General features: G+C 42.1%; 1 protein-coding gene across 1 annotated transcript; it reads left to right on the top strand.

The window, feature by feature from the left end:
- Positions 1-1,118: 1,118 nt before the first annotated feature.
- On the top strand, positions 1,119-12,031 carry dll4 (delta-like 4 (Drosophila)). Its single transcript, XM_015058696.1, has 11 exons — positions 1,119-1,679; positions 1,838-2,098; positions 2,553-2,610; positions 3,245-3,508; positions 6,337-6,397; positions 7,521-7,651; positions 7,817-7,986; positions 8,085-8,304; positions 8,774-9,503; positions 10,216-10,324; positions 10,760-12,031. Exons 1-11 carry the CDS (start codon positions 1,626-1,628, stop codon positions 10,763-10,765), a joined length of 2,064 nt encoding a protein of 687 aa, XP_014914182.1. The 5' UTR covers positions 1,119-1,625; the 3' UTR covers positions 10,766-12,031.
- The last annotated feature ends 237 nt before the right edge of the window (positions 12,032-12,268 follow it).

Raw genomic sequence — 12,268 nt, 5'->3', positions numbered from 1 at the left:
ATCGGATAACAAATACTTTAAATCAAATTATAAAGACCAAGTAAAGTGCCGTTGGAATGCTGAGGGAAAACGCAAAAAAAGAAAAAAAAGAAAAAAATAAACATTTTTATTCTAGAGAAAAAAACAATCTTTTTGCGCCCGCATTTTCCGTAAAGCTTTTACGCTTAGAACTAGGCGTATCTTTCCTTTTGATATACTGGCTGAATCATCTCAATCCTGAGAACCTGGAGCTTGAAATAGCCTGATTCTCCTAAAGGCCACAAGTAAGAGAACGAGAGAGAGAGAGAAAGAGAGAGGAGGGGTGTAGAGGGAAAAGGAGGGACGGAGAGAGGGAGAGTGCTGATTTGCATACAGCTGAATAGTTATGTCTCCCGTCCCGCACAGAACACCCGCATGAGGGCGAGAGAGGGACACGCGCGACAACAATAGGAGGCACGCTGCTGTTAACCGTAAAACGTATGGGTGGGCACGAAAGGGCACACGCCAGGTACAAGACGAAACACGCCCACAGTAGCAGTAAAAAGCAGTGATTTAACGTAAGCGCCAACAATCGTGCGTAAAATCAAAGGATTGCTCATGTTTCCTTGAGGCCATTGATCACATTCTAAATCAAAACACATCTTTCAGATTGCATCGGTTTGGCATCTAAAAGCATAAACAATTAACCAACTGTACCACTGGACTTCAGTTGGTTTAACTTTGAAGATGGTTTACCGTTTAATTTTATTTCTGTTGCCATTGTCTGTGATCCATCCCCCGGGGAGACTCCCATGTGCGCCCTGTCAGAGTGCTGCCTCCGGACGGATGCGTGGTCCCCAAACCTGTAGTGAGGGGCTGATTAGGCGTGCAATTGAGTGGAACCAACTGCGAAAACAGTACACGAAGAAATACCCTAATTGAATTGATCCTCTCTACACTCAAAGTTTTGTTTCCTCTTAGATTGTCCCCGTGCGTAAAGCATCCCAGTGTGCGCACTCGGTTGTAAAAAAAAAAAAAAAAAAATTAAAAAATTAACAAATGTTCCGGGTTCGTTAATAGTGGTGGGGCATCTCATTGCCATAGAGAATTAAATCTGGATAATTGTTGTTAGGGTGGAAAGGAAGGGGGTTGAATATGTGAACGGGGGCGGCGCCATGTTGGGTGAGTGACAGTTTATGTAATGAGCCGCGCAGTGTACATCTATATATCCAGGAGGAGACGCTCTACTGTTCATTCACTAGTAATAAGGAGGTTGATGAACGTCCGTGGCGCACTGGCGCACCGAGTTCAGCACCAAAACAAGCTTTGAGCCTTTACACGCACTCAGCGGAGGGACACACTGTGGAGTATACACAAGGAGAGGACGCCTGCTGACCGAAAAAGACGCGCGGCTGTGGATATTCTGGTCTTCCCTCGGCTTCTGGATAACTTTGAGATTTTGGGAACCGTTCCTCTGGACCGTTTTTGACGCACGGCAACAAGGAGCTTTCGGAGGATTTATGTGTGTTTTTTAGATTGTTGCTTTTTTTTTTGCCAAAAAAAAGAAATCTTTTTTTTTTTTTTTCTTGGGCGTAAATACTTGGGAGTAAGGAGGCTTTGCGGTTTCTGGCGGCTGGTGACACGGCTGCCCTGGAGAAACGAGAAGGATGGCAGCCTGGTTCACCTTTACCATCGCGTTCAGCACCACGTTAATATTACAGGTATGAAGGAAGATGAAGAATGAGGATCGAAAACAAGCGGAGAGACGCTTGTTGTCGTTTTGTTTTCACGCTTTCTCAAATAACGTCTCACTTTCCCTCCCCCTCACCCCCTCTTTTGTTTTTTTTGTTTGTTTGTTTTTTTTTTTACATTATTTTAGGTATTTGGCTCGGGAGTTTTTGAGGTAGATCTGCATGAATTTAAAAACCACAAAGGCTTGCTGGCAAACGGGAACGCGTGCACGCCCAGCTGCAGGACTTATTTCAAAATTTGCCTGAAGAACTACCAGGCTGTGGTGTCGCCAGGTGACTGCATCTTTGGGAGTAGGGAGACACCGGTGCTGGGGACGAACTCTTTCAGCGCCAAGGACAGCGGCACTTTACCCAGACCCATTCAAATCCCCTTCAAGTTCGGATGGCCGGTAAGGGCGTGGAAGGCGCGCAGCATAAATGCATCCCCGTTATTATTTTTGTGTCATAGCATCGGCCCCTATTGTGCTGTTTTGTTGTTGTTGTTGTTGTTGTTGTTGTTGTTGTTGTTGTTGTTGTTAACGGGGGAGCAGCTGTGCGTTTTTTGGGAGCGCACCGGTTATTGGTCCGCTCATCTAATCCATGTCATTAGGTAATGCTCTGGCGACGACCAGATTGCGCCGCTACGACGTGGCTCACTTTAAAATCTGCAAGGGCCCATACGCTGTGCTGTATGTGGTTCACTGTAACTCATAAATCTCTCCATGCATCCTAACTGTAATACATTTGAACTGCGACACAGAATCAGAAAACAACAACAACAAAAAAAAACATTACTAAAACATTTAAAAGTTGTGAAATTATAAACTTAACAGTTTCACCGACTGCATGTGTTTTTCTCCTCAGGGGTCATTTTCATTAATTATTGAGGCCTGGCATTCACCTTATGGAAATCTACCTGTAGGTGAGTGCAACATATACTACCACAGGAGGGAGCTTTCCTTAGTTTTTTTTTTTTTTTTTTTTTTTTTTCCTGTATCCTACTCACAGATACAAATTAAAACATGGCTATGTTTAATTCGAAGGGGGGTAATTAAACATTTACTTCTTAATCATAATGCTAAATGTGAATACTTTGAGACATTTTTCACGCCTCTGCGTCCCTTTATTATGAACTTCAGAGCACCTTTTTCATTCTTATGCCCAATACAATTGAACTTCCTCTAGTTTTATTTTTGGCGTGGGAAAGAGCTGTGGGCTCTTGGTGAGAATACACAGCGCCTGCCAAAACCCCCTGACTACATCTTCCTGTATTTTACACCTTACTCTGTTCTGCCCTTTGGAAGAGGGGACTGGGCCTGGGAATGTTTTTTTTTTCTGCTGACAGGAAAAAAAAGAGGAAATTTCGACCTGAGTTTATCTTTCATCTCAGCTATATGGGATTTGATAAGGGATGCAGTTTGGGTGCTTGGCAAGTTATTAAGATGAAACTGGATTACTCTTTGACCTAATCATCACAAGACAGTGGCACATTTAAAAATAAATAAATACATTTTACTATTTTAATTTCTTTCTAATTGATCTTTCATCTTTTACAGATACCAACAATCCAGACTTTATGATTAGCTTTTTTGCCATCCAAAGACAGTTGGGCGTAGGAACCGACTGGTCCCAGGACACACAAACCGAGAAGCAGACGGAGCTCAGATATTCCTATCGGTTCATCTGCAACGAGAGCTACTATGGGGAAAGTTGTTCCAAAAAGTGCACGCCCAGAGACGACCGGTTCGGTCACTACACCTGCACCAGGGACGGTCAGCTGTCCTGTCTCCCCGGCTGGAAAGGGAAATACTGTGAAGAACGTAAGCCGAACCTTTTGGTCTCTCGCCTGGCTGGCTTTCTTCTGGTTGCGATATAAACTGAAAGTCTTGGTTTGAACTTAGCCGCTGATATTTATTTTCTAAACTAAGATTATGAGCCATTAGATGCTCCCTGTGCAGTTTGACTTTCTTATTGTATTTATGCCAAGAAAAGAAGTCACAGATAAAGATGTCATCCCCACTGAAGTCCAAGGAGATCTTCAGCCAGAGATTACCTAATAATACCTTGTCTGTCAGGCGGTTTTGTTGTGGAATGCTCCTTGATGGCCCATTTCTATCACATAATTCTGAAATGTAACCGGTTGTGGGATTGTAAACACAACATTGATCTGGTTGGAACCCACTTGACCACATTGCAGACCCACACTCTGAAAAGCTCCAAATGAGCCCACAGGAGAGCCCCTGATGTCATTTTAGTCCAAAAATACCAAAGGCCTCCCATCAGCCCCCTCCCCTTTCACCAAAAACAAATTAATCAAAGAGTAGATTGGAAGGAGGCACCGTGAGAGTAATAGCTACCATGTGCTGGATATGTGACCACACGGGTGACAGCGGATCTGTCATCCGTGTCACACTGGTGGCGAAAGAGAAACTGGCATGCGCTATTTTGACCGTGGCGCCAAATTCTAACCAGATGGGCTCACGTGTTGCAATTACGCACACACATCAATCGTGCGTGACTACAGAAAATATACATGGGAGAAGACAGATTGAGCATCTTTCAGACACCATAATTTCCCCTCCGCTCCCACACTCCCATGGATGGATGTGAGCAAGACTGTTCATTTGGGTGTAGTGTAACTTACACTTAGAGACTGCTGAGCCGGCACAATGCAAAAGCAAACAAAGCAGCTGTTGAGAGGACCCAAACCAACCAACAGGGGGCACCAAAGAGAACTAGAGTTGACACATGCTTTACAATGTACTTTTTTTTCTAAGTAAATCAGAAAATTGTTGTTGAACAGGTTCACATTTTGGAAGTAGGCCACATAAACTAGCCTAATTAAGGACAAACTACCTAATGGAGTGTCAATATTTTGACACAAAAGTATCTCAATTATTTCTTTAAAGGTCCAAATGAAAATGGAGGCATAATCTGTGAGATAGCTACCATTTTCTACCAACACAGCAACTAAGGCATCCTTTCTGTAAGATTAAAAACTACATTTGTTTTGATATTTAAGATATTTAAATGCCATCAATCCATAAATCACATGAAGCAACACACATTTGGTTACTGTGTAGCAAACAATATTTTTTAGTTGTAAGCCATAATAATGCTTATGCAAGATGTGTAATGCATAAACATTCAAACATTGATGATAAAAACAGAGCCAGTCCAAGGCACAAGGGTGCTAAGCCGCTGTTTAGGGTCCTTAGGTCTGCAGGTGCCCCCTATGCATGCCGGATTTGTAACATTAAGATAAAAATGTCAAAACTTTGAAATTAAGTTGCATTTAATGGACCTACTTTTAATGAGAGATTAATGAGTGGCAATTTTAAGCCATTAAAAAGAATCTCTCAAATTTGTAATTACTTTGGATTTAAAATACCTTAGAAATCACTAGTCGTAGCATTACAAAGGGGAATATTTGTGGTTTTAAGTAATTTTCAGTTTATCTTTCAATATTTTTTTCTCTATGCAACAAAGTTTGTTGTGAAACATAATGCTCTGGAAATGAGCTTCCAGAGCATCTGAGTATATCTGGAAAAAAAAAATAACAACATTTACTACTAACTATTTATTTATTTAAAGAATTTGAGTTAAAGAAAATAAATTGTTGATGTAGAATGCATTTTAATGCACAATACCCAAACAATCAGGCTTGAAAAGTGTAAAATTAGTGGTACTGTAAGAGCTTGTGGGTATTTGAAAAAGGTTTTCCGAAATAAAACTCCGCTAAAGGGAACATACAACATTGAGCGGCCTCAGGGTACAACTCTGGAAGAGCTTTTAACACCAATTGAAACAGAAGCGGAACTTTTCTTTCTTCTTACCTCCCCTCAATGTCCGTCTTATAATGCGATTAAAGTAATCATTTGCGAATTTTCTATTCGTGTAAAAGAAAACTTGGAGTGAACTCTCAATCAGTATAAGCACACGATTTCCCCCTTCAGGGAACACTGTATTCGCGCGTAACATAATCCGCAGGCGGGAAAGAAGGAGGAGGGGGCGCGCGAGCATCGATAGGAGGAGTCCGGGCGACAGCACGCGCCAAGGTTAATCGCGGCATTATTATCCGCCACGCGCCACCGATGTTTAGCCCCTTCCATTGTTGGGCGCGCTGCAGTAGCAGCTGCAAATATGGCTGCGGCGGACCACAAACAACAATAGTGACAGCTGTCTGCTATTGAGAGCAAGCATCTGTTCCGGACTTAAAGCGGGCCGCTTTACTGTCAGCCGCCTGATATGTTGTCCTGCGAATCAGTGTCATGCAAGACCGGTGCACTTAAAACAGGACAAACAAACTATCTGCCCTGCCCACCCGCCACAGACCCCCACCATCCCATCTCTCTCTTTAAGGGGCAGCTGTAACTAGGGTGTGTCGGACAGGTTTAGATTAATGACCAAAGTTAAAACAGACTAAATCCTCACGTACTTCAACACGGACACTCGGAGTGTGCTATTTCGAGAAATTGCCATCTCTTTAGCCTTCATGGTTGTTATTGTGAAGTATTAAAGGATTACCTGACATCTTTACAACCCAGCAGTTATTTTTAAACAATTGTATTTTTCTACAAAGTCAGTGCCTTAGCGCTTATTTTTAAAAAGTGACACATTTGTTTTTTGTTTTTTTCTTTAACTGTAGCTATCTGTCTCGAGGGGTGCAGTGAGAGGAATGGGAACTGCTCCAAACCTGGGGAGTGTGTGTAAGTATCAAATATTATGAAGTGTTGAAATATGTGTTGGGACACAGGCTATGAGAACAGTGTTTGTTGCTTTCACATTTGCTTGTGCTTCTCGTCAAGCATCATAGCTTATTAAAAAGAGAAACTGCACTTTACCAACACAGTCGTCAATGTCCTTAAAAAACAAGATCTGGACTAAAGTAATGAAACAAAGATTTAAAAAGAGACCAGAGGATGTAAGGTACAAAAGCAAAAAAATAAAAAAATAAAATCTAGAAGAATCTAAAACCAGAAAAATATGTACAGTAGAGTATAAAATAAAAAATGTAGTCACAGTCAGCATCATACTAGTTAGAAAGCCAAAGAAACTAAGAGTGTAGTTTAAGATTTCAGCAAAAACAACCATAGCTTCCAAATTTGCTTTAAAACCATTAAAAGAAGAGTAGTAGAGAAGCTATTTTAGTGTAATCCAATAAAAGAGGTTCAGATCTACCAAATTGTGAAAATGACACATTGCTCTCACTAACTTCTCCTCTTCCCACGTTCCCTTCCCGTCATTGCCCCATCCCATTGACTTGCTCAGCACCAAGAATAATTTCCACACTCAACCCCGTCCCTGGGAGAAATTCCTCCTCAAGTTTCTGCTCCTCTCGTTTTAGACATAAATCCATCATTTGCAGTGCAAAAACTGTCCCTGACTGGGAATAAATACTTGAGATATAAAACAATGTGGTGCTCCTTCTTTGGCTCAGGTGGTTTGACAGAAGTTGCAGCACAAACAACGTATAAAAACAATATTGACTACGCATAACAATTGATCTATAATTATAAGTTGCTTATTCATGATTTTATATTGCTTCAGCGAAAGCCTATTGCTGCAGTGAATTCAATCATCATGCAACATCAATGGGATTTAACTGTGACGGAACATCTGCTAATGTTGCAGAACTGCCCTCTGATTTCTTTAGGTTCTTGCCAGTAAATTCCTAACTAAACCATAACACATGGTTGTTTGCTCTTAATCAATCAAAGTCAATAGCTCGCGTGTTTAAAACAGTTGATGTTTTGTAGTTTTATAAACAAAGAAACTCTGACGCTCACTCTGAAGAGAGTAATCCAGAAACATCTGTTGTCATTTCTTCAGATGCAGGGAAGGCTGGCAGGGCACGTTCTGCGATGAGTGCAGGAAGTACCCGGCCTGCAAGCACGGTACCTGCCAGCTGCCGTGGCAGTGTAACTGCCAGGAGGGTTGGGGAGGCCTATTATGTGACCAAGGTACGCCACACACAACTTTTACCACTTGTTTCTTTTGAGAAAAGATGCTCTCATATTACTGACTTGAAAGCATTAGTAAATTAGGTTTCCCCTAAAGTGTATTCAGAGCTTTCCTCCCTTTGCCTCTCTGTAAACAAACCCTCTTCTCTGCCCTCCCCTCTTCAGACCTGAACTTCTGCACCCATCACCATCCCTGTTTGAACGGTGCCACCTGCATGAACACAGGCCAAGGGAGTTACACGTGCACTTGCTTGCCAGGATTCACAGGGGTTAACTGTGAGCTGGAGATGCAAGAATGCGACAGCAACCCCTGCAGGAATGGAGGCATATGCACTGTAAGTAGACTGAATAAGGGATTATACCTGCCGATTGTTGCTTGTGCTATTTGAGGCCTACATTTTATTTCTATTTTTTTCTTGTTGCATTTCTTAAGAATTTGGAGACCGGGTACAGGTGCACATGTCTCCAAGGTTTTGAGGGCTCCCACTGCGAGCACAACCTGCTGACGTGTGCTGACTCCCCGTGCTTCCACGGCGGCAAATGCTGGGAGAAAGACAATGGCCGCAGCTACATGTGCGAGTGTCCTCCCGGCTACACCGGACTCAACTGTGAGAAGAGAGTGGACAAATGCACGTCGCTTCCCTGTGCTAATGGTACGGTCTTCCTCTGCTCTTTGGCCTCCCATACCCCCCTTTTCTGAACTTCCCCTCGCTACCCCTCTGTCTCCCCACCACCAGGCTTTTAAATTCCTGCTGCTGGAAGCAGTGTGGAACAACAGGAATTGTTGGGAACTTGGTGTCTATTGTCTTCCACGTAAACATTGGGCAGCTCGGAGCAACGGCTTGTAAATGTCACCACAGCTTGCTGCGGTTGTTGGTGAATGGCGATAAATATCCAAACACAGTTCAGTTTTGTGTCTTCTTGTAAACACGCAGCCCTCTAAGATATTGTTCTCTGTTGAGGACAACAATACACAGTATTCTGGTCCCAATGGATTTGACAAAGATGTGTGAACCCAAGAGGGATCAAGTTCTTTGTGATTTTGAAATGTTTGTCACTGAAGTTGTTTCTCACTATGAAATGTAGGTACTTAGTCATCATTGTCCATTTCGTCCTTGTTAGGTGGCCTGTGTCTGCTCCAAGGTGGCATGCGCATGTGCAGCTGCCGCGCAGGATTCACCGGACAGCGCTGCGAGATCAACATCAACGAATGTGCTGGGAACCCATGCCTTAATGGAGGAACCTGCCAAGACCGAATAAATGACTATGCCTGCATTTGCCCCGCGGGCTATGGTGGACGAAACTGTGACAGAATCCTGGACGAGTGTTTCGTACGGCCATGTCTCAATGGAGGCATTTGCACTGCAGGCAGTGGTCCAGGGAAGACTCCGGCGGTCTGCACCTGTCCTCCAGGCTACACCGGGCCTCGGTGTGAATCCTTCGCCACCTTCACCTCTCCAGTGACGGGCGACGACGGCTTCCAGTGGGCGGCGGTCTCTCTGGCAGTGGGTCTGGTGGCGCTGCTGGTTCTACTGTGCATGGTGGGATTTGCTTTGAGGCACATCCACAGGCAGGCACGGCGCCAAGGAGCAGAAACGGAGACTATGAACAACCTTTCAAAGGTGCAAAGTGATAACTTGATCCCAGCGTCGCAGCTGAAAAACACCAACCAGAAACTCAGTCTGGAGGTGGACTGTGACTCAGAAAAATCAAACTTTATCCACAAAAACTATCACTTGGACTCCTACAACTCTAAAACAAAGGATTTTAAGGACGAAAACTCACAAGAAGATAAAAGTCTTATTTATGACAAGAGTTTAGAAGATAAAATGCCTTTGAGCAGAATGTACAGGTAAGGGGAAACACTCTTTCAAAATAACACTTTCGGGATTTTTTTAAGGGATGTTTGGTTAAGAGGTTCTAAGCATTTAACACTTTCAGTAGATAAATCTTTTTGTGTCTTCAAGTCCAGGAAGATAAAGCTAACGGCTAGTCCAGGATGGTCCAACGCCAAAGCATGCTTATGTAACTCAAATATGAAAAACATCTGAGCAATTTACATAAATACTATTTTACTAATCTTTTAACTGAAAAGGTTCACTGCATTATCATTATTTTTTTCTTTTATATTACTCAGTGTAAGTGAAAGCAACTTATCGGAGATTGGATTTGTTTTCTTCTTTAGTCTTGACCTTCTCTGACTAGCCATTAGCTTTAACCCCAGACTTAAAACAAAAATAATAGCCAAGAAACACCTATATAGTCATCTACTACAGAGAATAAACTGGCTGTTTATAACCTTTTAATACAACTTCCCTTCAAATAATCTGAAGAATACATATAAAGCACACAAACTGCATCAATGATGTCCTGCTACGGTAGAAATGCTAAGAAGATTTCCCTCTTACTTAAGGCCAGGATTTTGTTTGTGTGAACACATCAGCTTGTTGTTTTTACTAGCTTGGAAGGAAAACTTTACTTCGTTCCTCACCTGCAGTTGCTAACACACAGTTGTCCCTTGTGAGTATTGTTACATTAATACAACTTTCTCTTTGTGTTTGAAGTGAAAAGCCAGAGTGTAGGATATCAACAATATGTTCCTCAAGAGACTCCATGTACCAGTCGGTATTTGTTATAGCGGAGGAGCGGAGGGAGTGCGTCATAGCAACTGAGGTAAGCGTTTTCTTGGATTTTAAACGCATTGCTTTGTCCCAAGTGTCCTATCCCTCAATAATCATCAGGCTATTTATGGAAGAGCTGTAGATTTTTGGAGTTAAGATTGGGAAACCCCATATATATGCATTATTGGTTTCTGTAAGTTAGAATGAATGTTCTTTATCTTGGCCACATGATAACCTAAAATCCTTATGCATAATGTTTTCTCACACATTTTTGGCTCTGCTTGGTCTCAAAGGTACCATGTTTTATTTTTGTGGCATTTGGCGAAATTCTTTTTATATTTCCAAGTTAAATATAAAAGAAAATAACTTATGAACTGCTATGACGCTTGGAAAATCTTTTGTTTTAATTGATTCATACAGTTCAGAGCAACCAAACAGACTTGGTTTTTACTCTAATTTCATTTTCGCCTCTTTGTTTCTCCCACAGGTATAAACTGCGAGGGGTCAGAGAAGCTTTGGACGCGTAACTGAGACACAATCGAGGCAGAATGTAATGTTCTGGATTGTTTACAAAATGCTGAGAGGAGTCCGGGGATTGTTTTAGATGCTCATCGCTGCTCTGAAACACTGAAGAACTGTTGAGGGCCGAGACGTTAGCCCTGTAAAGAAATCGAAACACAGCAGAAGGAGGACAGGGCTGACCGACCTAGTGTCGACCAAGTGTTTGTGTGCAAAGAGTGTACAATGATGGACCTTCCCTAAGTGGATGGACGGCAAATAAGACTGACCAGATGTGGTCTGAAGATGGACAAAGCATCTGGGAAATGCTCGTTTGGAATCTCAGCCAACCTGGACAGCTAAAGGAAGGAAGAAAGGTGGATATTTGCCCCTCGTATCTGACCTGGCCTTGTTTGATAATCATGATGACTTTGAAAGCCAACCAATCAGAAATAAAAGGTGCCTAAGATCTGACTCTCCAAATCACCCCACCCCCTTCTGCCCCCCCATTGCTCCCTCCTCAATAATCACTCCTGCCAGCTTTGCCTGCTATGCAAGACTCAGGGTCGAAAGGAGTGAATTCACCCGCTGTCCCCAGTCCAACGTCGGCAACAACGAGAGCTACGAATATGCGAAAATATCCCTCGGCTGTTCATCGCGTTGAAAAAAGAAAGGACTAGTTGGACTTGGTCAGCGCAAGGGTGGAGATTGTATGCAGCCCAAATTCACTACAGAAGCCTTAAAAAGAGGGGGTTTCAATGCTAAATTTGTGCCCTTGTCTGTTCTTTGTTCATTTGCACTACCATAAAAAAAAAAAACCTAGAATGGAAAACAAGAGAACACTTTTTAATCAACAGGGATTTCGCGAGAAAAACCACAGGAGCCCAACAGTCAGCGCAGTGCCAGCAGAAACCCAGAGAAAGTGTGCATAGGAATGTGTTTCTTATGCAGGCTCACTGAAAAGACAAAAGTAACTGAGTCAAAAGGAGAAGGAAAAGACTGTCACACCACTGCCTGCCTATAGTAAATTTCAAAAAAGTAGAAAAACCAATAATGTAATTTTTTTTAAATGATTATTTTCAGAGTTTAATTTAAATATGACACTGCTCTTTATATGTTTTATAATATTATTTTGTATATAATGCATATTTATAAGGACCAAACTTCTGAAGAATAAAACTGTTTGTCACTAAATGGAAAAAAAAAGAAAGTTATTTTTTTTTTAGGTGCTTTTTAAATAATGACGTTGACCAGAAACGATGCCATGTGTTGTGTGCTTATTTGTATCTGGTTTGAAAGATTTCGAGTTGTGAAAGTCAGCTGTTTCCCTGCACTCGCACATTTTGTAGCGCCTTTTAAGGAAGTGAAACTCGGGATTTTATTTTTATAAATAACGTATTTTAATCTCGAGAGTCAAGATTAAAAAACGGTAAGAACTTTATGCAAAAATAATTTCAATGGGGCAGATAGCTTTGACATCAATAAAACAAAATAAGCA

This window comes from Poecilia latipinna, unplaced genomic scaffold (assembly GCF_001443285.1).
Source record: "Poecilia latipinna isolate Pla-1442-1.1 unplaced genomic scaffold, P_latipinna-1.0 Scaffold1565, whole genome shotgun sequence".
NCBI classification, from domain to species: domain Eukaryota; kingdom Metazoa; phylum Chordata; class Actinopteri; order Cyprinodontiformes; family Poeciliidae; genus Poecilia; species Poecilia latipinna.
Note: the sequence above shows the minus strand (reverse complement) of the source record. Positions and strands in the feature narration are given on the sequence as shown.

What these genes read in the sequence shown, in the direction of transcription:
- dll4 (XM_015058696.1), top strand. Translation starts at nt 1,626, where the DNA reads ATGGCAGCCTGGTTCACCTTTACCATCGCGTTCAGCACCACGTTAATA. An exon ending in CCTTCAAGTTCGGATGGCCG is followed by an intron (nt 2,099 to 2,552) that starts GTAAGGGCGTGG and finishes TTTTCTCCTCAG; the next exon opens with GGGTCATTTTCATTAATTAT. An exon ending in AGGCCTATTATGTGACCAAG is followed by an intron (nt 7,652 to 7,816) that starts GTACGCCACACA and finishes TCCCCTCTTCAG; the next exon opens with ACCTGAACTTCTGCACCCAT.